This window comes from Symsagittifera roscoffensis, chromosome 1 (assembly GCF_963678635.1).
Source record: "Symsagittifera roscoffensis chromosome 1, txSymRosc1.1, whole genome shotgun sequence".
Taxonomy (NCBI): Eukaryota; Metazoa; Xenacoelomorpha; order Acoela; family Convolutidae; genus Symsagittifera; species Symsagittifera roscoffensis.
This window is the reverse complement of record NC_087062.1, coordinates 56,575,496-56,602,084: the sequence shown is the minus strand read 5'-3', so window position 1 is coordinate 56,602,084 and position 26,589 is coordinate 56,575,496. Positions and strand designations below refer to the sequence as shown.

General features: G+C 36.4%; 4 protein-coding genes across 5 annotated transcripts in view; all 4 read left to right on the top strand.

Annotated features, from left to right (window-relative positions):
• The first annotated feature begins 540 nt into the window (after positions 1 to 540).
• LOC134846145 (uncharacterized) overlaps positions 541 to 26,589 on the top strand; it is a 79,239-nt gene continuing 53,190 nt past the window's right edge. The window contains exon 1 of the mRNA XM_063863377.1: positions 541 to 571. The gene's annotated coding sequence lies outside the window, so the exon portion shown is untranslated. The remainder of the gene's footprint in view (positions 572 to 26,589) is intronic.
• Positions 544 to 26,589, top strand: part of LOC134846124 (small ribosomal subunit protein mS39-like) — a 60,602-nt gene continuing 34,556 nt past the window's right edge. The window contains exons 1-2 of one of the 2 annotated variants that reach the window (XM_063863365.1): positions 544 to 572; positions 25,648 to 25,906. In XM_063863365.1, coding sequence (XP_063719435.1) covers positions 25,654 to 25,906 — 253 coding nt within the window. In that variant the 5' untranslated portion in view covers positions 544 to 572; positions 25,648 to 25,653. The remainder of the gene's footprint in view (positions 573 to 25,647; positions 25,907 to 26,589) is intronic. The other variant, XM_063863356.1, reaches the window with a different exon arrangement.
• LOC134856827 (oxygen-dependent coproporphyrinogen-III oxidase-like) lies at positions 22,166 to 23,577 on the top strand. The gene has a single exon (XM_063873115.1). It carries the CDS (start codon positions 22,324 to 22,326, stop codon positions 23,446 to 23,448), a length of 1,125 nt encoding a protein of 374 aa, XP_063729185.1. The 5' UTR covers positions 22,166 to 22,323; the 3' UTR covers positions 23,449 to 23,577.
• LOC134856826 (palmitoyltransferase ZDHHC6-like) lies at positions 23,691 to 25,530 on the top strand. The gene is made up of 2 exons (XM_063873114.1): positions 23,691 to 24,250; positions 24,596 to 25,530. The coding sequence occupies exons 1-2, from the start codon at positions 23,827 to 23,829 to the stop codon at positions 25,309 to 25,311; spliced, it is 1,140 nt and encodes a 379-aa protein (XP_063729184.1). The 5' UTR covers positions 23,691 to 23,826; the 3' UTR covers positions 25,312 to 25,530.

The window sequence follows — 26,589 nt, the reverse complement described above, 5'->3', positions numbered from 1 at the left end:
TGAGATTTTTCCAAGAAAGTCACAGTTTTTTTAATGTTAACTTGCGTACATAACTCTTTTCTAATCTGCGATTGGCTAATTTTAGGCTTCCAGCGGAATAAAAACTTCACCTATTGATCCAGTTTTATTTAGTTGGGTTTATGTTTTCAAAAATGCGCCAATCATAAATTTTTCTAAAAATTCAAAAAGCTTAAATTGCATCTTTTTTGTTTGAAGTTTGACAGTTCAGATCTTTTCAGGAAAGTCAGTGATTTTTATATTTTTTCACTTGCATTCATTACTCTCTTCCAATCTTCGGTTATCTTTGTTTAGGTTTTCAGCGGAAAAAAAATTTCACCTATTGATCCAGTTTTCTCCAATTGGGTTCATGTTATCAAAAATGCGCCAATCATACATTATTCAAGAAATTCAAAGAGCTTAAAGGGCATCTAGTTTTTTTTTTGAAATTTGGAAGTTGAGATCTGTTCAAGAAAGTGAGTTTTTTTCTCTGTGTTTACTTGCATTATTACTCTTTGCAAGTAATTAAGGATCTCCTTTTAGCCTAATTGTTGTGATAAACTTATTAAATAGATTTGTTATGTTTGTGCCTGTTTGTGGAGCGCCCTCTGAGGGATTTTAGAGACAGGTCTGTTAAGTGGCTTTCTGTGGGGAGATGGGAAACTGGAACTGGCTTGAAGAGTCTGGTGGTGCACCGCTGGATCTACTGAGCTCGGGTGAGATTGTTCCTTGTTTTTGATTTTTATAATTCGATTTTAAAATTTAAATTAATTTAATTGTCTTTTATTTTTGTTATTTGCTGATTTATAAAATCCCCACTAACCGCTTATCATGGGTTAGTTTAGTCCCCTAAAGTCCAGTCAAAATCCTTTTTTTAAACTTTATGCTGCGTCAAGATGAGGAAAAACAACAAAGAGTGTACAAGCAAAGACTGCTTAAAACCATCAGGACTGATAAATTGTATTAGATGTGATTGTTGTTCTAGTTGGTATCATATCAGTTGTGTGAAAACCCAATGGTTTCAGTGTCCTTTATGCGTTGATGTAAAATCTGTTAATAAAGCAACAATATGTAATGATTTAGTGCTAGACAATTATGTTAATACAGCCATTTTAAATGTCCGAGTACTCAAGAGTGTACCAAAAGACTCGCGCGTTCCCTTGGTTTTTTAACCTTGTTCTTGTTTTTTTTGGAGTAACCGAAAAGAAGTGGACGCAAACAGACCACAAGCATGAGCTCTTTCATAAATAAAAAAATTCGAGCAGTTGACGTGTCACTTCCAAAACCCCATCCCCAAGTTTCAAGCCCGCCTCTGAGTGACCTCGAGCAGAGAATAAAGCTAATAAGTAGTAAGCTCGATAAAGGAAATGTAAAGGGAGGAATAAGGCTTGCTGCTTCGAATGACAAAATTGCTCTTTTTCAACTGATAACTATCAAAAACTGTTGTCTAGGCACCCTCAGCGAGCCAAATTTGCAGCTCCAAATCCAGAAACGTTGGATAATTTTTTCGTAACCGATTTCGGCCTATACAAAGCAGGTCCTGATAAAATAGTTCCTCAAATTTTTGAAGATCTTGTTAGTAAGTCGAATGGCAGTGCAGGACTTATTTTTCTGAAATCGCTTACTAAGCTGATAAACATCATTGGAGATGGCAAAATACCCAAACACCTAAGACCTTTCTTTTTTGGCGCAAAGCTTATCGCCCTGATAAAGATAGACGGAGGGTTGAGACCGATTGCCATAAGCAACACGCTGAGACGTATCGCGTCTAAATGCGCTGGAAGCAACGCCCTCTCCGAGCGACAAAATTTTTTCGGAAACGTACAGGTAGGATGCGGTACCAAACGAGGAGCAGAAATAGCTGCGCACTCGTTTCGAAACCTAATTGAACCCGTCAACAATCCAAAATGCACTCTTTTTTTAAAACTAGATTTTAAGAATGCCTTTAACTCTCTAAATAGAGAAACAATGCTGAATCATGTGTATTCAAATCGCCCCGAATTGTATAGTTACATCCATTGCGCGTATGGTAAACCTAGTTACCTTTTTTACGGAAGCTTGCCATAATGTCAGAAGACGGAACTCAGCAAGGTGATCCTGAAGCCCCACCCCTTTTTGCGGGAACAATTCATACACTAGTCAAACAGTTGGAGTCGAAAATTAACATCTGGTATTTAGATGATGGAAACTTAGCCGACTACTATAAGGTAGTACTCCGGGACCTTAAAAACATTCTGAAATCGGAACAAACTTACGGCCGGAGCTTAAAGACTGAGAAGTGCGATTTTTGTTTTTTGAGACCGACTACTAGTACACAGTATAATTTAATTTTAACACAATTTCGAAAAATATGCCCCAAAATAAAAACAAAAACAAAAGAAGAACTCCTCATTTTAGGATCTCCAATCGGCGAACTTTGCCGAACAAAACTGCTCGAGGTAAAAATTAAGGAGCTTGAAAAAATCTCGGATGTCATTGACAAACTAGACGCCCATTATGGTTTTTACCTCCTGAAAATTGCTTTACCATGCCAAAACTCCTATATTTTTTGCGTACGAGCCCTTGTTTTTTGCAAAACAATTTTTTAGAACACTACGACAAGTTTCTAAGAAATTCGTTATGCAAGGTCACTAACGTGAAAATGGATGATAACCAGTTTTTACAAGCAATTCTCCCGGCAGCCAAAGGTGGCTTGGACGTTTCTTCCGCTCGTCTACTCGCTTTACCCGCTTTCTTAGCCTCAGCAGTAGGAGCAAAAGATGCCTTGAGCAAAATCTTTGGTTTGGAGCATGTGGATGGAACCTATGATGATGCGCTTAAACGGTAGTTTGTACTTGGAAAAATTGAAATGGCTCCGGAAAATGAAATCCAAAAAAATTTGGACGGAGCCAATTTTTGACAGCGAAATTGCTAACTTGATTTTACGACTCGAACCAACGGACGTAAAAAGATTCAACGCGTTCCTAGATAGATTTGGCTCCCAATGGTTGAAAGTCATCCCGTGCAAAAATTTAGGGTCAAAACTGTCGAACCAACAACTCAGAATTGCGAAAGGACTTCGAGATTAGGCTCAAAAATTTGCAAACGGCATAAATGCGTGTGCGGAAAAAACGTTACCGAGGATGGTTGGCATGGTCCTTCTTGCCTCAAAAGTGCAGGGAGATTCTCTAGGCATTCAAACCTGAATGCCCTTATAAAGCAGAGTTTATATTCTACTCATATTCCGTCTGTTTTAGAACCACGACAACTCTACAGGACCGATCAGGTTTGACGCTCGTTCCATTGGCTGTTGGTAAACAGCTTCTGTGGGATGTAACAGTAGTAGGTTCCTTAGCTCCTTGTAGGATTAATGCCGGGTCTGTTTGTAACCCTGGTACGGCTGCCGCTGAAGCGGAAGAGCGAAAAACTGACAAGTATAAAGATCATGTAAATGATGGATATCTCTTTCAACCGCTAGCATTTGAAATTCAGGGCGCTGCCGGCCCCAGCACATAATTTTTTTTGAGCAAGCTTTGTAAGAACCTAAGCATATGCACTGAGGAACCCAGAGCAGGCAGCTTTTTAAAACAGAGAATCTCCCTGGCAATATGCGAACGCCGCTTGCGTACTCGGAACAATAAATGACAAAATAACTTTCGACGAAATTTTTTTATTTGTAACACTTGTATATTATAATTTCTCCTGTCGAGTTGCGTGTTCTTATTGAAGAAACGTAACCCGTATCGATTTTAATTGAAAAGGACTTAAACACTTGTCATCTTCTTTTATCATTATCAGAAAGAACTTAACAAAGAGTTACTAGCCATGAACAAAAGAGACGAGATAAGTGATCAGTTATATTCTAAGATACGATCAACAGGGGGGCAACCCGCCCGTTTGTACGGTTTAGCTAAGGTACACAAGGATGAGACACCCCTACGACCTGTACTATCACTTCCCGGCAGCTCGTATGAGAATCTTAACAAAATGCTTGCGAAGTTTTTTGACAACATCGATGGAGCAAATATAGAAACCAATACTAAAGAGGCTAGAGAAAAAATAGAAAACATTGCTCTAGATCCGGATGAAACCATAATATCTCTTGATGTGAAAAGTTTGTACACCAACGTTCCCCTGAAGGAGGCAATTGAAATTGCTTTACAGAAGCTGTACAGCCAGGAGTCTCCTCCTGAAATTCAAAGAGCAACCATGAAAAGGCTTTTGAATATGGCGGTCAGCAAAGTATATTTCAAGTGTAATGATTCATGGTATGTACAAGTTGATGGTTTAGCAATGGGAGCGTCCCTCGCTGTAATTCTGGCAAACTTATGGCTGAAAGAATACGAATTTGCTCTACGACAACAAATACCGGTGGGAACGGGGGTACAGCAAATTAATGACAAAAACGGCTTGTGCCCATGTTGCAGCAGGAAAGTCACATATAGATCAAAGGGGGTTGAATGCGAGAGTTGCCGAAACTGGTATCATCTAAAATGCGGAAAAATATCCGATGACGTATACGCATCAATAACCGAGATAGTCTGGTACTGTGAAAGCTGCTGCCGAGCTAAGAACAAGGAGAAGGATACTCCCCAGGTGAAATTGTTCCTCAGGTATGTGGATGACATTGTTAGAACAGTCAGAGGGGAGCCGAGTTGTCTTCTCGATGCCGCCAATTCTCTTCATCCAAATTTGCAGTTCACTCTAGAGAAAACTAATTCGGAGGGGAATTTGCCGTTCCTGGATTTGAACATAAATATATCGCAGGATAGGCGTGTAACTTGCAGTTGGTATCAAAAACCAACAGATACAGGGACTATACTGAACTATAGAAGCTGCGCCCCAACTCAGTATAAGCGTAGTGTTATCCAAGGCACTGTACACAGGGTTTTTAGGAGTACATCTAGCTGGGAGCAATTTGATAAGGCTATGGAAACTAATAGGGCGCAATGGCTGACAAATCAGTACCCTGAAAATTGGTCCGCAAAGGTGGCTTCAGACGCCTTGTGCAAGATCATCGAGGGTAAAGGCAAGCCCCTGGATAGTGACAGGGGTTTGTCAGTTCAATCACCAAAGGATGAAAAGCCCCCAATGCTGATGGTGCAATATAGAGGTAACCAGAGCCAATATTTTGCTAACAGGTTACGAAAATTAACGAACGTTCAAGTGGTTTTCACCACAAGAAAACTACAATCATGTTTACCATCACTGAAGTCAGCATTTTCTAATGACCTCAAGTCAAGAGTGGTTTATAAACTGTCATGTAGTGGATGCACTTCCACCTATGTCGGACAAACTGTTCGACATTTGACCACTAGAATTGAGGAACATAGGAAAGCAGACTCACCGGTAGGCCTCCACCTTCAGCAATGCCAACTTGAGGGAAATAGCGCAGATCTTAGTTGGGAAATTATAGATAGGTCAAACAACCAAACAAAATTGCTAACACTAGAGGCAATACATATCAGGAAAGAGAAACCGGGCTTGAACACGCGCGATGAGTTTAGGAGCAGGGAGTTAACACTGAAAATTTAGTCCCAAAATATTTTTGGTTTTTTATTCAAAACGTACATGTCTAAATCGAAATTATGACTCAGAAACTTCCAGACAAATTAATTTTAAAATGTTTAATTCATTTTAGAGGTTAAAAGTATTTTAATCTTAATAGTAATTTAGAGGTCAACTGTGATTGGCTAATTTTTTATCATGATGGTTTAGAACCAAATTGTATGTGATTTATTGTAAATAACATTTGTAAATTGATGTTTTATCGTCATTTAGAGTAGTTTATTGTAAAAATCCTGACGATGCACATAGTTGCGAAAACGTTTGAAATTTACTTTTTAGCAAAAATTTCTTCATTATCACTTCCATATCTAGAAAATTCCAAGGATTTTGACTGGACTATGTGATGAAGGGACTCCTGACTGTAACCTCGGTTACTATGATACTTTTGACCTTCTGATTACCCTTAAAAAGATTTTTAAAAAAGAAAAGGAAAAAAGAAAAAAAAGAAATAATAAAAAAAAACTCTTTTCCAATCTTAGATTGGCTATGTTTAGATTTCCAGCGGAATAAAAACTTCACCTATTGATCCAGTTTTCTCTAGATGGGTTCATCTCATCAAAAAAGCGCCAATCATAATTTATTCTAGAAATGCAAAGTTTTTTGTTTGCAACTCGAAAGTTGAGAACTTTTCAAGAAAGTTAGTGTTTTTTATGTTTACTTGCGTTCATTACTCTTTTCCCATCTTCAATTTGCTGTTTTCGTTTTTCAGATGAAGAGAATGTTTGAATTAACTTAGCCTATATAATTGCTTTGGCGCATGTGGATTTTTATTTTACTTACGCTCCCCTCAGGCTCTGTGCCTTTCAAGTATTAAAAGCAGTGGGATAGATTTTTATATATGCCATGTTTTTTGTTCCACATTTCCTTTTCATTTTTTTTAGCTGCTCCTAAGCTGTAGACGAGATGAACAGACGTATAGTTTTTATTTCCACGTATGGTCATCATATATTCCCTTATCCATATAATTGTTAATTTTGTTATTTTTTGTTATCCTGTTATAATTGTTATCCTTGTTATAATTGTTATCCTGTAACATCAAAGAACTTGAATTATTTATAATTCTTCCTTAAGAAATTTATACGACTCGTTGCTTGCGTTATGATTATATTCATCGGAAAATTTTCAAGTCCGCGTAATGTTTTGAGAATTATTTAGAAGCATTTTCTAGTTCGTCTCAACATGATTGTTTTCTTGCTTATCATGAATATATATTGCTCCTAGAGATATCGAACTATTTACAATGACATATTTGGTAATGCTGTTCGTTTTGTGCGAAAATCCAATGTTGGATCATTGTTCCTTATGATTAACTGAGCGGCTTTCTCGTGCAATAGTCAGTCTTCAAGTTAGAACATGTTAGTGCCATGAAACTCATGCAGTAGGGACTATTCGAAAAAAAGTTATATGGAAGGTTTGCGTTCCTTTTGATAACAAGTAATATTATCGACTGCAGATGCCAGACCAACAATGAAACTATGTAATTTCAACGACAAAAGCCAAACGTCGACAAGGACATACTAATAATCCATTCAATTTAATTTACCAGAGCATGGCACCACTGATTGCCAAACATCGACAAGGCCACAATTGAATCTATTTCATTGTTCTTAACAGATGGTGCTCGCTTCCAAGGTCGATAGCGGAGGGCAACACCGATTGCCAAACATCGACAAGACCATAATTGAATCTATTTCATTGTTTTTAACAGACGGTGCTCGCTTCCAAGACCGATAGCGCATGGCACCACCGATTACCAAACATCGACAGGACCATAATTGAATCTATTTCATTGTTTTTAACAGACGGTGCTCGCTTCCAAGACCGATATCGCATGGCACCACCGATTTCGAAACATCGACAAGACCATTATTGAATCTATTCCATTGTTTTTAGGAGACGGTGCTCGCTTCCACGGCCGATAGCGAAACATCAATTAGGACACAAAATAATCTATTCCGTTTTTGTTACAAGTGACCGGGTGGCTTTTTCAGCACAAACTGAGTGAGCCATCATTTTTTTAAATGAAACAATTCGTCCTTCATCATGCCACAAGTCGTGATTTTCCTTAGATATGCTGAAATTTTCTTGGAGCATCTCATTGCGAAGTGTCTACCTGTTTTTGTGCTCAAAGAAACTGATTCGCAAGTGTCAAAACGATTAACTCGATTTGCGAGAATGCGTAAGAAGAAACTGAGTGTGCAGTCTGAGAGAGTGCAGTTTTTTTTTCAGGAGAGCGGGAGGGTGCGTGGTGATTCAAGTGATACGCGAGTAAATTGGTTCGCAAGCGTGCGAAATGCGTGAGTATTCTGACTCCAGAACATGCTTAGCGTGAAGGAGAAAGAACATGCTTAGCGTGCGCTGTGAAAGAAATCGAGCCACGAGCTTGCGTGGTGAAAGGGAGAAATATCCCCGAGGACGCAAAGTCAGCAAAGAGATTTGATATTGAGTTAAGAGAGTAAAAAACGATTCATGGTTAATGGATTCACGAGGTAGCAGAAAAATGATCGCGAGCTCGCGAGACACCAAGGACGTTTTGTCGAGGCTGTCTAGTGAACGAACTAATTGGTTTGTGAGTGCTGCTGAGAAAAGGGAGAGTCATTCGCGGAAAAAACGTGATGCTAGTAAATTTTTCAAATAAAATTGAAATCGCAAGATTGCGCGGTAAACTACGAAAAAATTTCATTGGATGCAACGAGAGTTGGCTCGCTAGAGTGCTTAGTAGACGATGACAGTAATTCACGAGGGTGCTTTGTGGAAAAATTGAATGATTCGTGAGGCTGCATTGAGAGCAGAAATTGATTCGCGTAATGGGGCGCGTAATGAGCGGAGATTTTGACTGACGACAATGCAGAGTCAGCGATGAGAGTGCTTCGTAAGGGTGAAAAGAACTGGTTTCTCCGATCAAATTGTTTTTCCGTCGTTCTTTCATGTTTTCTACCCTAAATTCAGGAGTGATGTTTTATCCTCAAGCTGAGTTCTTTCGAAAATAATTAAAAAAAACATTTACTACGAAAGATCGCAGTTTTATCCAGTCAAACTATGAGGTTTAAATTGTCCAGAGATATGAGTTATGCTTGGACGACACTTACTCAACGAGTGTAGTATAAATAGAGTCATCCAAACTGTATCATCCGACGAAACAGTATCATCCTCAAAACGCACGCACTTGTCTCTTGCAATATTTTTTCTTCGTAACAGTTTTTTCTTCGTCGACACTTTCTTGTCTACGATTGCGAGCTCAATCCAACATCGTTACCTCTGAAGTTTTAATTGGAAGAACTTGAGCAGATTGCAACAAAACTCACCATAGTCTCAACTACCCAATCAAACTGAGCAGTATAAATAGCTATCACCTAACTAAATTTACTAGATAATCGAAATAAGCCATCACGATTGAGAATTATAGAGCTGAAAAGGATAATAAGCATTTCTACGGAGCTCATTGGAAGCTTTGCTAAATAAGTTTTTCGCTACTAGCAATCACCGACTGCGGAAGGTGTTATATTGCAGTCACCTTAGTATCTATTCCAAGACAATACACGAAACTGCCCAATTCTCTTCACCACAACGTGAGTGCAAATTGACGAGTTTCGAATATGAAGGATTTAATGTTTAAAGCAGCTTGGAAAAACGAAGATTGTTGAACTCCACGTTCAGTTGAGTAGAATGGGAACTTGATGAAAGATAATTATTACTGTAAACATAATATTTTGAAAGAATGATCATATGGTTTTGGTGTCATTGTGCTCTTTTTTTAGTTTTTCCATATCTTATGCGAGGAATTTAGTGTAAATCAAAATAAAGAGAATTGTAAATCATAGATATACAAAAGGACAAATTAAACGCAATGTTAGGTTTGTACTCTTTTAAATGCCTATTTTCAACGATCACTTCAGACCAGATTCACTTGGTAAATAGCAAAGTTATTACATAGACCGGGAGCGAATGATATCAGGTATCATATATCCAAGTATCAACACTCGGTTTCAAGGACACCAGCTTTTTCTGTGTGAAAATGCCAGTTTTCAGCATGTGCAGTTATATTTTTTCCTGCTGATTGAATTTCATCTTGAATGAGCGGAGTAAGAAAATTGTTCATGCGATGTGAAACTTCCTTAACAGTAAATTTAGCCGTTCAGTATAACAACTTCCCTATACTCAGTAGTTTCTGACAATATTGCTTTTGTTACTTAAATTGAAATCCGGCATTTTCCACCGTGGAATTTTTTCAAGCCTTCGTATTGAAATTTTCGTATCCTCTAGTACCTCCGATCATTTTGCTCTCGCTCGATGTATCAATTTAAAAAAAATAGTAAACCTATTCGAAAATGGCCATGTAAAATAGGTACTTTGGAGCGTAAAAATTTCAATTTGCGCTTATTTTTCACTAGTCTAAAATTTTTGTTTGATGTTTGATTTTTTAGATGATATTTGTACTTTCGCTATTGAAATAATTACCCTTCAGAGTAGCAAGATTATTGCTAAAGGGCTTTTTTCCATTAAGAAACTTTCAGTACAGTGGTCAAATTAGTCAAAAATGCTAAATTCAGTTTTTAAACTTGCGCGAACAAGTGTTTTGCAATAGAGTGCTTGACTTTTTTTTCGCGTGAGCAGATTCGTTTAATGGCCTCATTTCTTCAGCTCTGGCGTGGTTGAGAATGATAATCGACTTATTTTCGAAATCACATATTTTTTTCGCATGTTAGCATTTTAAGTACCAGTCAAATTTGAATACTGTTATTCATCTTGCTGATACAATTGCCAACTCCAATTTTATGTAATTTTTCCATTCCGTTTGCTGTTGTTCAAGCCGCTTAAAAAGTTTCGGCATGTGTTATATCGGCTTACTAGCCCTATGTTGCGTCATTTTTTGGCAAGGATATTTTCACGCCAAGGAAGACTGAGTTTTGATTTTTCATTACCCAGTTTTTAAGGACATCATTTTGGGACAATGGTCGTTAAGCCAATTGCTGTAGGCTTTATTACCGATTGGTGAATGTTGATAGAATACTAGGTTTAAGCTGTTAAATGTTTTTTTTTGGTAATTTTTGTTTCAATTTTTGGTCGGTTTTGTGACTTTTAGCTTATTCGACTTTCTCGACTTGTCGAATTTCTCGCGACGCTTTTGTCTGTGATGTGAAGCTCCGCTTTGACTTTTTGTAAATAGTTAAAGCGCACTTATCATTACTTCGAGTCTCGGCCGCACCTTTAAATCTATATTTTTACCATTGCGATAAGCAAGGGTATTGCAATCGGATACTAGACTTTTTTCCCGGATGATCTCCAATTTCAAGGTCTCCGTTTTCAGCAACAGGCATATTTTGGGCACGTTAACATTTTGAATATCCGTCATATTTGAAATTTAGTTTGGTTGTAATTTTACCAACTTGTTTTTTTTTAATTTCATTTTTTTCTTTTCTCGGTTAAATAAATTTCGGCTTATATTGTTTCGGCTTATTGTCCTCATGTTGCGTCCTTTATTTAAAAAAAACGTGTACCTTTGTGTAATGAAGGGGATGGGACTGTTTTTCCTTTTTTCTCTGTTTGATAAGTCTCGACCTATTTTATTTTCGCTTATTGCCCTCATATTTTTCGTTTGATGAGAGAAAATTTTTTTTGTGTGCTTGCGTGTTTTGAGGGGAATGGGGGAATAGACACTTTTTTGTTTTTAAGTTTTTTTGAATTTTTTCGCCTTCAGGTTTTAAGTTTCCTTTCATGTATTTTCGGCTTGTCTACAGCCTGGTAAGTTTTCTTCTGATTCTATTTTTACCTTCTTTTGTCATGGTGTGAGTTTTTGATACTTGTTTTAGTCATTTTGATAGATATCGGTATTTCTTTTTTTAGTGGCTGTTTTGTATTGTATCGCAAGTGGTGCGAAGCTCGGCTTCGCCTCTGTGTATCATCTTCATTTCTTATCTTCATTTCTCAACTAATTTTCCAACCAGTTGTTTTTCGGGCTTCTGTTTTATTCCGTGCATACGCTGTTTTGCAGTTTTGTTTTCCGCTGCTAAATAATCATATTGGTGGTCGTATTGCAGGAAAATTATCAGAATTTTTAAAGCAACCATCTTTATTTTTTTGAAATGACCATCACTGTCGATGCGCCACAACGCCACGTGGATTTATGCGGATTCCACAGTTATATTATTGTTTTCCTTATAGTTACGAAAACTTGATTAAAAGACCTTCATGATTAGGAATATCTTCTTGCGTTTTGTTATTTCTTTTGTGAGAAGGATGTACTTGTCATCACGAATTAGATTGTTGTCTCCAACTTTTCTTGAAATTCTGTAATAAGTGTTCAGAGGCAGGTATAAAACGGTCATAAAACAGCATTGATATGGTAAATTGGTTCATATTACCTACCAAAAACTTTCAATCTTTTCGGATTTGTATTTTTTCAAATTTTGTCGGGGCAATTTCCGTTTTCTTTTGAATACATTTTTAAAAGCAATACCTATTTCATTCAGTGAAGTGTCGTAATTACAAAGAAGACTACGCAGATTGTATTGTGGGCTCAGTAAATTTTGGAAGGAAAATTAATTGAAAAATTATTTCATGTTTTTGGACTCGTGTTTTCATCTTTGAGATTTCGTAGTCTTAGTTATCGATTCATTTTTTAAATAATTGTTCAGACCCTTGAAAATAGGGAGGAAATTTGTATTCTGGTGTGTTTTAGTTTTTTTTGCCTACATTACTATGACTGTTTAATATGCCTAAATTATATTTTTACGTCAGATCCATTTATCACACCAAGCAGAAAAAACTTCACTAATTGGGGAAAAAAACGTTCTTAACCGTAGTTTTCTAAAGACTATGGTCGCAACATTCTGTGCTACTTGCACACTAACCGGCTATCCTTGTTTTAAAATGGTTTTTTCGTAAAAAGCCTGGAAGCTAAATTTTTGAAGCTCGTTCTCAGTTTTTCAGAGAAAAGTTGTAATATTTGTTTTCTTTTTCATATATTTTGTCTTTGGAATGAACAATTTTCGAGAAAATTTTGAAACAATATATCGAAGATTTTGATGTCTGTGGTTTTAAAGATTTTTCAGAGCAGGTTAAAATATTTGTTTTCTATTTCATACAAATTTTGTCTTTGTAATGAACAATTTTCGGCGAAATTTTGAAATAACATCGAAGATTTTGATGCCTGTGTTTTCAAACAGATTTTCCGAGTTGAATTAGAAGGTTGGAGTTCTTACGTTTGCAAGCAGTAAAGGTTATCAAAAATGGAACATAAACATGTCTCCAAGTAAATAAATTGGCTTGTAGGATCACGAGTCATTGGGTAGCTTGAGTCATAATCTATTGAAGAACAACGTTTATGATGCACGAATGTCGTGAATGAACATGCGTGGCATGTTTTTATAGTCGTATTCAACTTATTTTGCATAGATAAAAGTACAAGATTTGATTTTTGTTCCGACCATAAAATGTGAAGGATGATCGGATGATCTCCAATTTCAAGGTCTCCGTTTTCAGCAACAGACATATTTTGAGCGCGTTAACATTTTGAATATCCGTCATATTTGAAATTTAGTTTGGTTGTAATTTTACCAACTTGTTTTTTTTTAATTTCATTTTTTTCTTTTCTCGGTTAAATAAATTTCGGCTTATATTGTTTCGGCTTATTGTCCTCATGTTGCGTCCTTTATTTAAAAAAACGTGTACCTTTGTGTAATGAAGGGGATGGGACTGTTTTTCCTTTTTTCTCTGTTTGATAAGTCTCGACCTATTTTATTTTCGCTTATTGCCCTCATATTTTTCGTTTGATGAGAGTAAATTTTTTTTGTGTGCTTGCGTGTTTTGAGGGGAATGGGGGAATAGACACTTTTTTTTGGTTTTAAGTTTTTTTGAATTTTTTCGCCTTCAGGTTTTAAGTTTCCTTTCATGTATTTTCGGCTTGTCTACAGCCTGGTAAGTTTTCTTCTGATTCTATTTTTACCTTCTTTTGTCATGGTGTGAGTTTTTGATACTTGTTTTAGTCATTTTGATAGATATCGGTATTTCTTTTTTTAGTGGCTGTTTTGTATTGTATCGCAAGTGGTGCGAAGCTCGGCTTCGCCTCTGTGTATCATCTTCATTTCTTATCTTCATTTCTCAACTAATTTTCCAACCAGTTGTTTTTCGGGCTTCTGTTTTATTCCGTGCATACGCTGTTTTGCAGTTTTGTTTTCCGCTGCTAAATAATCATATTGGTGGTCATATTGCAGGAAAATTATAAGAATTTTTAAAGCAACCTTCTTTATTTTTTTTAGAAATGATCATCACTGTCGATGCGCCACAACGCCACGTGGATTTATGCGGATTCCACAGTTATATTATTGTTTTCCTTATAGTTACGAAAACTTGATTAATAGACCTTCATGATTAAGAATATCTTCTTGCGTTTTGTTATTTCTTTTGTGAGAAGGATGTCATCACGAATTAGATTGTAGTCTCCAACTTTTCTTGAAATTTTTTAATAAGTGTTCAGAGGCAGGTATAAAACGGTCGTAAAAAGCCTGGAAGCTAAATTTTTGACGCTCGTTCTCAGTTTTTCAGAGAAAAGTTGTAATATTTGTTTTCTTTTTCATATATTTTGTCTTTGGAATGATCAATTTTCGAGAAAATTTTGAAACAAAATATCGAAGATTTTGATGTCTGTGGTTTTAAAGATTTTTTCAGAGCAGGTTAAAATATTTGTTTTCTGTTTCATACAAATTTTGTCTTTGTAATGAACAATTTTCGGCGAAATTTTGAAATAACATCGAAGATTTTGATGCCTGTGTTTTCAAACAGATTTTCCGAGTTGAATTAGAAGGTTGGAGTTCTTACGTTTGCAAGCAGTAAAGGTTATCAAAAACGGAACATAGACATGTGTCCAAGTAAATAAGTTGGCTTGTAGGATCACGAGTCATTGGGTAGCTTGAGTCATAATCTATTGAAGAACAACGTTTTATGATGCACGAATGTCGTGAATGAACATGCGTGGCATGTTTTTATTGTCGTATTCAACTTATTTTGCATAGATAAAAGTACAAAATTTGATTTTTGTTCCGACCATAAAATGTGAAGGATGATCGGATGATCTCCAATTTCAAGGTCTCCGTTTTCAGCAACAGACATATTTTGAGCGCGTTAACATTTTGAATATCCGTCATATTTGAAATTTAGTTTGGTTGTAATTTTACCAACTTGTTTTTTTTTAATTTCATTTTTTTCTTTTCTCGGTTAAATAAATTTCGGCTTATATTGTTTCGGCTTATTGTCCTCATGTTGCGTCCTTTATTTAAAAAAACGTGTACCTTTGTGTAATGAAGGGGATGGGACTGTTTTTCCTTTTTTCTCTGTTTGATAAGTCTCGACCTATTTTATTTTCGCTTATTGCCCTCATATTTTTCGTTTGATGAGAGAAAATTTTTTTTGTGTGCTTGCGTGTTTTGAGGGGAATGGGGGAATAGACACTTTTTTTTGGTTTTAAGTTTTTTTGAATTTTTTCGCCTTCAGGTTTTAAGTTTCCTTTCATGTATTTTCGGCTTGTCTACAGCCTGGTAAGTTTTCTTCTGATTCTATTTTTACCTTCTTTTGTCATGGTGTGAGTTTTTGATACTTGTTTTAGTCATTTTGATAGATATCGGTATTTCTTTTTTTAGTGGCTGTTTTGTATTGTATCGCAAGTGGTGCGAAGCTCGGCTTCGCCTCTGTGTATCATCTTCATTTCTTATCTTCATTTCTCAACTAATTTTCCAACCAGTTGTTTTTCGGGCTTCTGTTTTATTCCGTGCATACGCTGTTTTGCAGTTTTGTTTTCCGCTGCTAAATAATCATATTGGTGGTCATATTGCAGGAAAATTATAAGAATTTTTAAAGCAACCTTCTTTATTTTTTTTTAGAAATGATCATCACTGTCGATGCGCCACAACGCCACGTGGATTTATGCGGATTCCACAGTTATATTATTGTTTTCCTTATAGTTACGAAAACTTGATTAATAGACCTTCATGATTAAGAATATCTTCTTGCGTTTTGTTATTTCTTTTGTGAGAAGGATGTCATCACGAATTAGATTGTAGTCTCCAACTTTTCTTGAAATTTTTTAATAAGTGTTCAGAGGCAGGTATAAAACGGTCGTAAAAAAGCCTGGAAGCTAAATTTTTGACGCTCGTTCTCAGTTTTTCAGAGAAAAGTTGTAATATTTGTTTTCTTTTTCATATATTTTGTCTTTGGAATGATCAATTTTCGAGAAAATTTTGAAACAAAATATCGAAGATTTTGATGTCTGTGGTTTTAAAGATTTTTTCAGAGCAGGTTAAAATATTTGTTTTCTGTTTCATACAAATTTTGTCTTTGTAATGAACAATTTTCGGCGAAATTTTGAAATAACATCGAAGATTTTGATGCCTGTGTTTTCAAACAGATTTTCCGAGTTGAATTAGAAGGTTGGAGTTCTTACGTTTGCAAGCAGTAAAGGTTATCAAAAACGGAACATAGACATGTGTCCAAGTAAATAAGTTGGCTTGTAGGATCACGAGTCATTGGGTAGCTTGAGTCATAATCTATTGAAGAACAACGTTTTATGATGCACGAATGTCGTGAATGAACATGCGTGGCATGTTTTTATTGTCGTATTCAACTTATTTTGCATAGATAAAAGTACAAAATTTGATTTTTGTTCCGACCATAAAATGTGAAGGAGCTTTGTATTCGGGTGTGTTTGAGTTTTCTTTTTTTTCTTTTCCAAGTAAAATCAAGTACCACAAATAATCATCGGAATGGATTGATTGATATGTCATATTTAAGTCATTTCAGTCGTAATTTGAAGAACATGAATAAGTTACCAAATTTTTTCTCCAGTGCCGAGAAAAACTGGTTTGAAATTTTTGATTTTTCGTCTCTAATTTCCATTTTTCGTCTCTAATGTGTTTTTTTTGCAGTTTTTAACGCCATTTTCAATTCCTGCATAAAAACCAAAATGATTTTTTTTATGATTTATTTTTGTTTTTCTGGTTATTTTTCTTCAAAAACTGTTGTCCATCTTCACTATTTTAATGACTGTCGAATATGCTTAAGTTGTAGTTTTTTATTCTGCTGGTTTGACAGAAAAGAATTCGCGTTTTTTAAAACTATGGTCCGTTCTGTGCTACTTGCACAGAAACCAGCTATCCTCGTTATCATTTTGAGTTTTTAGGGGACTATTTTTTTTAAAATAGTTTGGGCTCAATGGGCGTCTACCAAGGTATTATCAGCTTAGTAGCCGCTCGGTAAATGGCAGTTTTGCGATTTCTGTTTCTTGTATTCTCTATGGAAATATATATTTTTTGTGCAATTTTTAAAATTTTGCAGTTTTAAGAGTCGATGAACGTAGTTTATACTTTTATATAGGTCGCCATTTATTTTTTTTGCAGCAAAAGTCATGAAATTTGTTCAGGCTCAAATGTACTTTTTCGCGGTTGGTGATTTGATTTTTTTTAATTTCAGTTCAGTTCCTTTGTTAAAAGGAAGGCCAACTCCACTATCGAACACGAGATGTGTAATGGTCAGGAAAAACGTGATCGACCTCTTGTTTCGAAATTGGAATTTAGTTTTCCTGATTTCCAAGCGAAATAAAAATTTTGTGTATTGATCTAATTTTCTATAATTTGATTAATTTAATCAAAAAAGTACCAATATCAATTTTTCTAGAAATTGAAAGCTTCCAAGGCATCGATTCTTTCAGTTAGTATTTTTTAATTTACTTGCGTTCCTTGACTCTTTTCTAACTGCCTCTTGGCTCTGTTTTAAGAATTTAAAATTTTCTTCCAAAGTTTACATAAATTTTTGTCTCGCTGGTAATGCGGAACCTGTTTTGCCTCTTGTGTAATATTGTCATGCAGAGCGATCCATTTTTCATTGCATCATTTTTTCAATGACGATTTTTTGACTGATTGTTTTTGGATTTTAACCCTGTCGGTATAATTTCGAGTTCTAATCTTTCAACAGTGCAGTTTAAGTTTTCCCAAAGCTGTGTTATGCCATGAGATTTTTTGAGAGATTCTGATACTATGTGGTTTTCAATTTTTTCGCTGATTTTTGTTTCTCATCGACTTACTTGCCCTTTGTTTGCTGCCAGTTTTTTCGTAGACCATGTTTAGAAACAGCGCTTTAAATTTAAGCAGCGCTTCGATTTTAAAAAAATAATTTACGTCGCCTATACTTGCGTTTTGTTTCTAAGAACAGGTTAATTTGTATGCTGGTTTTTATATAGCGTTAGCCGACAACCGGGATGGTGTATCAAATCAAGCCTTAATCAGGGGTTTTGTGGTCCGTTAAAAATTTCTTTATAAAAGTTGCGTCAAGTCATTAGAAACCCTTGGTATCCATTTTTCAAGTTCATTTACGGTTGTTTTCATACACTTGTTATAGCGCGATGGCTTGCAACTCTTTTTTTGTCATTTCAATTCTTTTCAATACGTTTTGCCATGCATTACTGTGTTCCCTGAATTGCCATCATGGCCAATTATTGAAAATTATCTGTACTGTCTGTCCTACCAGCCTCTAGTTATGCCCAAATTAAGCATAAAAGAAAGTCATTTTTTTAATTAGTTATCCATGCTTTCTTTTAAAGAGACAGACAGGTCTTTTTTTAGTTTTGTTATTAGCTCTCGGCCCAGCTCCAACCATTCAACCTTGGCCCTTTTGTCCATGGTGGAGAGAGATGACATCCATTTTGCCACAGAAGGTCGCACCTTAAGGAGGCGATGACACTGGGACCCCGCCAAACGTGACCGAAGCGGGAGTGATTCGAACCGCAACCTTTGTGTTAAAGATTACGTATCTTACCCTCGCAGCCACGGCTGCTCGGTCTTTTTGAATCAAGTGAATTCCTGATAATGGCTTTTGTTGCTCCGACAACTGAAACTGGGGAGAAACTTTTTCAATCAAATCCTCCGCTCATTACGCATCCTCGCGAATCAATTTCTGTACTCATAATGCACCCATCACGAAGCATTTCATTTGTCACAAAGCGCTGTCGTAAATCATTCTTCGATCTCACTAAGCTATGCAAAACTTCGTTTTGAAGTGCCAAGTAGCACTGCACCAGAAACCAAAATTTTCTAAAAAAAAATGTATGTGTAAAAATTAATCGATTTCAAGGGGGGGGGGGGGGGGGGGGGGGGTTCAACAGTGCCAAAGTACAACAGTGACGAAAACGAACGGCGCCGAAAATTAATGATATTTGTTGAGAAGTTTGAGCTCTGTTGGTGAATTGCTGGCAATTTTGCGTGAATACTGTTTTGTTGCGGAGCGAAACCGAGAAGAAAATGTGACAATTCGCTGAGTTAATTGTTTGTTCAGAAAAATTTTTGACGCCGCTTGAGGAATATTTGTTTGTTACAAGCAGCAACAGTTTAAAATAGCTAATGGCGTCTTTTCAACTTCCGTCTTTTTAATTGTAATGAACGTAGTGAAGACTCTTATATAGGTCTTGCTGATTTTTTTGTTTTTTTTTTCAGGAAAAGTCTTAAAATATTGATGCACTTAGGTAGAATGCACTTTTTAAGTTCAATTGAAATTCATCTGCTGAAAGTGACGTAAATTGAACTCTGCAAGTACGAACGTGGAAATGACGCAAAAAACTTGAACGATTTCTAGTTTCGAAAGGGGAATTTATTTTTAAGATTTTCCAGCGGAATAAAAACTTCACCTATTGATCCAGTTTTTTCTAGTTGGGTTCATGTTATCAAAAATGCGCCAATCATAAATTATTCTAGAAATTCAAAGAGGTTAAAGGGCATCTATTTTTTTTGTTTGAAGATTGAAAGTTGAGATCTTTTCAAGAATGTCAGTGTTGTTTTTTATGTTTACTTGGGTTCATTACTCTTTTCAATCTTCGATTGGCTATGTTTAGGTTTCCAGCGGAATAAAAACTTCACCTATTGATCCAGTTTTCTCAAGTTGGGTTCATGCTATCAAAAAAGCGCCAGTCATAAATTGTTGTAGAAATTCGAAGAGCTTAAAGGGCATCTATTTTTTCTTAGAATTTCGAAAGTTGAGCTTCTTTCAAGAAAGTCAGTGGTTTTTTTTTCATGTTTACTTGCGTTCATTACTCTTTTCCAGTCTTCGATTGGCTACATTTGAATAAGTTTACTTGTCTGTGATTTGAGATGAGTAAAAACAATTTTCGGCACCGTTGAGCAACATTTTATTTTTGGGCTCTACTGTACTTTAATTACTTTCTGGATCGTTGTTATAGGTGCTCATTTTTTAAGGCGAGGAATCAGCCTTATTTGTTTCCGTGCTTCTTGTGTACTTGATGTAGCTTAACGGTTCAAAAATTGGACCGTTCAGCTACAAGAGGTGCAGCTTTGAGGCTTTTTGGAACAATTCGGAGCGGCTTAAATTTTTTTTCAGAGCAGAATGTACCAGTGATAGTGCACGTTTTTTTTATTCCGACCATTGAAAATGGGGAGGAACTTTGTAATCGGGTGTGTTTTAGTTTCAGGTACCGCGCAAAATCAGGTACCACAAACAAACTTTGGACAGGGTTGATTCAGATCTGATATTAAATCCCTTAGTCATGATTCGCACCACGTTTGAAAATTTCAAAAAAAAGTTTTCCGACGTCGAGAAAAACAGGTTTGAAATTTTTAATGTTTCTTCTTATTTAGCGAATAAAGCGAGCGAGCAATTTTATTTTAATTGATTAACTACCTAAAAGCTTACAGTAGCTTAATTTAAAGCGTAAAAACTTAATTTTACTGGAGTAATGTTAATTTTTAAAAAAATTTGGAGAAATTTTTTGAACTTCTTTTTGATTTTTTTTTCGTTTTTGCAATCATTTATCTAGTAAGATGGTTTTTTAAATTTGCTTGTTCTACATGACTGTGGAATATACCTAATCTCTAGTTTTTCTTTCAGGTCCTTTTGTCACACCACGCCGAAAAAAACTACACTATTTTGAAAGAAGAAAAGTACTCTTTTTTTAAAAACTATAGTCAGATTATTCTGTTCTAGCTGCACAGTAACCAGCTATCCTTGTTTTTCCGACCATTGATTGATAAGGGGGAGGAACTTTGTATTCGTTAGTTTTAGCTTTTTTTTGTTTTCCTCGCAAAATCAGCTTCCACGAATAATCATCGGAGAGGGTTGAGTGGTGTTTTTCATTATAAAGCCCTTAAATCGTAATTCCAACGGCATTTAACAATTTCAAATAATTTTCCCAATTTCGAGAAAAACCGGTTTGAAATTTATGGTTTTTTTTGTCTCAATTCGAGCGAATAAAGCGAGCGATCAGGCTTAAAATAGCTTAGTTTAAAGCGTAAAAACTTAGTTTGACTTCGGCAAACGTTAGTGAACTTTGAGTATGTAGCGCCTTGTTCTTCGTATTTGTAGTAATTTTTCTACAGAAATTGTTTTTCAATTTGCTTATTTTAGTACTGTTGTCAAATTAACCTAGTTCTCAGTTTTTTGTTCAGCTCTTTTTATCACGGCACGCCAAAAAACGACAATAATTTACCTAATCCCAAACAAATATACCAAATATACAACAAATATACCTAATACCCTGTTTTTTGTTCAGCTCTATTTATCACACCACGCCAAAAAAACGACAATAATTTGAAAAAACTTGGTTTTTTTTTTTAAGACTGGTTGGAACATTCTGTGCTACTTGCACATTAACCGGCTAACCTTGTTGCAATTTGTGAACGTAAGCTCTAATGTTGGCATGATGGAAACTGAAACATCCAGATTTACATTGCTTTGGGTTTTAAAAATTGCGTGTTGTTAAAGAGTAAATGAGCGCAGTGAGTTTTCAATCTTTTAGTTCGCCTGGTTTTTTGTTCGTATTTCACAAATTGAGTTTGTTCATTCTAGTTTTTTTCCTGACTTTGAAGAAAAAGAGACAGGAATATTTGTGCTCGGTTTTTTCCAGACCATTTTCGGATTTAACACTAGCCATTTTTGAACAAAATTTTTGATACCATTTGAAGAGTATGGACGTCCTAAGCTCAAAATTAAAATAATACTTTACCTGTGAAAATTTGGAACAAAAAAGCGAGATACTTCTTGCTATTAACATGAAAGCGCCTATTTAGTCCGCGCATAAATGGTTCCAAATTGAATTAAGGCAAGATATTTGGAGTAGTTAATACGTGACTAAACGCTAAGCTCATCATTTTGTACTTGCGCAGGTGCTTGGGGAAGGTATATGAAAAAATCATCCGAAAAAAAATTTGTTTCAAGATCTAAAAAGAAAACAAAAGCAGCGCTATAATTGCTCAAAGTGATAGTGTTTAAAGGAGGCTTACTTTTTAGTTAGGGATTTCCAGCTGAATATAAAATTATTTCAGTTCAATTATTCTCAAATTGCATTGAATTGATCTTAATGTTATCAAACCTTGTAGTTTCTTTGAGATATTGCTAGTATTTGTTTGATTGAAATTGGTTTGTTTGGTGAACTGTTCGGGGTAATATTTCATTCGGAAACATTTCATTCGGGATAATGTTTCATTCGGGTCAATATTTCATGAAAATCAAGATTGGTCTGGTAGCCAATTTACAGACAAATTTTGCTTTGTCGGAAATGCGAAAAAATTCCGTCCTCTTTTTCTAAACATTGAGAACTTTTTGTTTGAATCCAAATCACGACCAATAAAGCTCTAGTATGATTCCTTACTTGACCCGTACGGGTTTTTGAGGTTTCTGAAATCGGCTGAAAACCCACCCTACGCAATAATTTGTTGCGACGTGGTCGGCACAAAAACGAATAGCAATAGAAAAACAAGTTCACAAAGTTCACGGGTATTACTCTATCTAATGCTCGAATTGAACTTTCAGCTAGCTATGCGCATATCACTGTACTTAGCGAGCTCATTTAGCTTGGGTTCTGCTCTTTCCTACAAAAGGTTAACTAAAAGATCTTCTGAAACTCAAGTTCATTGTAAATCAGCGAATCCTGAAAAATTCATGGCATTGCCAGTGACGAACTACGATGAACTGAGACGGAACACGAAGTCTATGAAACATAAGATGGAGCTTTTTCTCATGAGATCTCAGCGCGATTTTTGCAACGCACTTGCGGAACATGAGCCAGAGGCAAATTGGAGAGTAGATAAGTGGGATCGGAAAAGTGGCGGCGGAGGAATAAGTTGTGTGATGCACGAAGGCAAAGTGCTGGAAAAGGCAGGCGTGAACATCTCAGTTGTTCACGGAGTGCTTCCTGAGAAGGCAGTAGAGTCCATGAATTCACGCGGGAAACAAATAGCAAAAGCACCGGCACCCTTTTTTGCTTGTGGAATAAGTTCGGTTATTCACCCTAGAAACCCGTATGTACCAACTATACACTTTAACTACAGATATTTCGAAGTTGATGATGGCAACGGAAATATATTGTCTTGGTTTGGAGGAGGGACCGATTTGACTCCTTACTATTTGAATGAAGAGGATGCAGTATTTTTTCACCAGATGCTAAAAGGTGCTTTAAAGAAGCATGGTTCCGATTTGTACCGGAGGTTCAAACAGTGGTGCGATACCTATTTTTACCTGCCGCATCGGGGTGAAACGAGAGGCGTGGGTGGAATTTTTTTTGACGACATGAATCTTTCGGATGCTGACGAAACTTTTGCTCTTATTAAAGATTGCGCTGACGCCACGATTAAATCGTATATTCCTATGGTGGACAAGCACAAAAACGCAGGGTACGGTTTAGCAGAGAGAAATTGGCAGCTGTTGCGTCGTGGCCGATATGTTGAATTTAATTTGATTTATGACCGCGGTACACAGTTTGGTTTGAGGACCCCCGACGCGAGGATAGAGAGTATTTTGATGTCTCTTCCGGGGACTGCTAAGTGGGAATACATGCACGAAGTTAAGAAGGGATCTGAAGAAGAAAAGTTGATGGATGTTCTGAAAAATCCGGTCGACTGGGTGCCACTCGATTGAAAATTTCATTTTTAAACGAAAATACAAATATGAAAGCCATAAAAATAATAAAGATTAAGATAAAGGAAGATTAAAATTGTTTTCGCAGAGCTTTTGTATATTATTTTGAGCTGTTTTCAGATACTTAAAAATTACTTAAGATGATTATAACGCTTTCTTATCGTTATCAGAGTTCTTCAGTGATACTGAAAATCGGCTGTTCAAAACAGTTCAAATTTCAAATCGGCTGCTTTTTCAGGTATTAATGCTGCTGATACTATTATTTCTAACAACATTTGGCTCATAAGTTGTCAAAAGTATGAATAGAACATCTGATGTTTTTCGTTCAATCTGACAATGAATTAATTGCGCTGAATATAATTGAACGAATTAGCTGCCATGCTACGGGAACTGGGTAGGCTTTTTCACTGGGGCCCTATTTTTGCCCTTTCCGTTATTTCCTTCATATCAACCGTGGGCTTTTTCGCAACACTTCTCTGGTGGCCGCCCCTGGAAATCTACGGCCAGATCCACCTGGGAATATACCTTACACACATTCCTCTCATCTTATTCTCCTTCCTTCGGTCTTTAGTTTTGGGCCCTGGATTCGTCCCTTTAAAATGGCGTCCCAAAAATGAAAGCGACGAGGAGTTTCTCCAGTTCTGCAGTGAGTGTGACGGGTTTAAGCCTCCGAGGAGTCACCATTGCAGGAAGTGTAAACGCTGCTGCCTCAAAATGGATCATCATTGTCCCTGGATCAACACCTGTTGCGGACATCTCAATCATGTCAATTTTGTGGCGTTTCTTTTGGCAGCTCCCGTAGGTAGGCCAACATTTGCTCGCAGTAGTTAACTTTTAATAAGCTATTTTAGGGTTTAATTTGTATTAAAAGCGGTGGTTTGAATCAGCGGGAATGCTTTGCATTTTAAGAAGCTGGTGTTTTTTTTAGGCAGGAGTATTTTTTGGCAACAGATAAAATTGAAAGTTAATTGCACGTTCAATTTAAAAAGATTTGATGTGCTCTACGACATTTAAGCGTAGTAATAATAAGTGTTAGCTTTCAATCCTCCCCTCACCCCGGACTGAAAGAAACGTTTTTCGTAAGGGTTTGCTATTTTATTTCATCAATTCATGTTGTGGAATCCTAAGATTTCTCATGTTTTTGTAGGTTGCTTGCATGCGGCCGTAGTTCTTATTTGCAGTGCCTATCGAACAATTTACCGCAGCGACTACCACAACTTAGTTGCCACTCTGTATCGACCCCCCGTGAACTACAGTGTGGCAATGTTCGCTGCAACGGTGCTAGCTGCCGGGTTTGCTATAGCTGTCATCGCGTGTGTTGGCTTCCTATTTGTCCTCCAGGTTTATTCAGTCATCAGAAACAAAACTGGAATCGAAGTTTACATATGTGAGAAGGCAGAAGATATGGAGCGCCCTGAAGATAGTTCATTTGTCTACCCTTACGACTTGGGACCCTGGAAAAACTTCAAAAGCTTTTTATTCGCTGGAAATGGGTATGACTGGCCAGTGAAACCGGGAGTCTCAAGGTTCGCGTTGACAGTAGAGCAGAAGCTGCAAAAAGAGGCGAAACGAGAACGCAGTATAGATTTCAAAGTTGTAAAGGGTTATTCCGGTGCATTTTTTCCAATATCTTTTGGATGCAGGCTGCTATTCAATATTCCGATAAGCGATGAACCGCGAATGAAACTCAGTGTCGGCGAGAAAATTGTGGTAACGAGAGGCAAATCGAAGTGGCTTTATGGTCAGAAAGAAACAAGTCTGAATGGAAAAACGGGTAGAGAGCGTGGATGGTTCCCTAGACAGTGTGTTGAGTTGGCTTCCAAGTCAGTGTTTCAAAGGTTTTCTTCCAAGAAGGACGAATAATATCCAATATATGTTTTATGATACGTGTTTCTGTTTCGCAGAAGGTTAATATTAAAAGGGAGGCGTTAAATTAAATTTAAAAGGACATTTTGCAGTGAAATAATGGATTGCTTTTTCTTAACGTTTTCAGGAACGAGCTTGGAGAGAATTAAGTTCAGAAAATTAAACTTCTGCATCTGTACTGCTTGTAATTTTAATTTTTAATTTGTAGTTTGTTAAAATTTAGCCAGTTAAACTAAGTTGAGATAGAAGTCTTTTAAGTCCTAGGCTGAAGCCATTTTCAAATCGTTTTTTGTCTTTTTAGCAAGTATGGTTTATATTTTAAACATTTCAGATGAATCTATGATAATGATTTCTGCCACATCTCGACTGAAATTGCCTGCTCTAAAATCGTCTCTGATTTTTGATCGTTATAAATACCGCTTTGTTCTATGCCAGTTGACCACGTACTCAAAAACCTCGACAAGATGCTGCTCGGCTGCAGTTCCTGGCAGTGAAGTCTCCCCCGAGAGACCTCAGATCCCGCATAAGATCAAAAGAGGACCAACTGAGCTACTTGAGGCTCTGGCCTCTACTGTTGGAACAGATCCAACAGGTAAATTTTTTTTCAGAACAAACGTACAACCCCCCTCCCCCCATTAATTCTGAAAAATAAGAAATGTGCATTTCATACAAACGCGGAAATGAAATTGGTTTTAACATTTTTTATGCGGATTGCATTTGTTATTTTCACAAATTAATGTCTTAATTCAGTTTTCTTTTGTGATGCGATTAATTTTGAACGAATCTAGGCTATTAAGAAAGAATGAAAGAAAGAAAGAAAGAAGTATTGTAACAAATTCAACAAAATTTTAGTGACAAGCAAATAATTTAGCGCTGGAGAGGATAGCCAAAAGGCATATAAAATGCCCACTGATTGGCTAACCTTAAACAAAAACACAGTGAACTTAAATGTCAAACATCATAAAAATTTGAACAAAATAAATTCTTCGGTGAAAATCTATTTATCGAACATAAACAATTCTATAAACAAATTACAGCTGCTGATACTGCCATGATATATAGTATATGTGAGACCTATATATTAACAGAAAACACACACGAAAATACATACCAAGAAGAACCGAAAAGCAAAACAAAAACAAATAAATATATATTTTTTCTATTTAGAACTAGCAGTGTCTAGAAACTCCAAAGATTTTACCGGCCAGATTTTCAATCTGACAGCCCCAACTTTAACATCAAAGCGCGATTTCATTCCTAGAAATTAATCATAAA

What these genes read in the sequence shown, in the direction of transcription:
- LOC134856826 (XM_063873114.1), top strand. Translation starts at nt 23,827, where the DNA reads ATGCTACGGGAACTGGGTAGGCTTTTTCACTGGGGCCCTATTTTTGCC. An exon ending in TCTTTTGGCAGCTCCCGTAG is followed by an intron (nt 24,251 to 24,595) that starts GTAGGCCAACAT and finishes ATGTTTTTGTAG; the next exon opens with GTTGCTTGCATGCGGCCGTA.
- LOC134856827 (XM_063873115.1), top strand. Translation starts at nt 22,324, where the DNA reads ATGCTCGAATTGAACTTTCAGCTAGCTATGCGCATATCACTGTACTTA.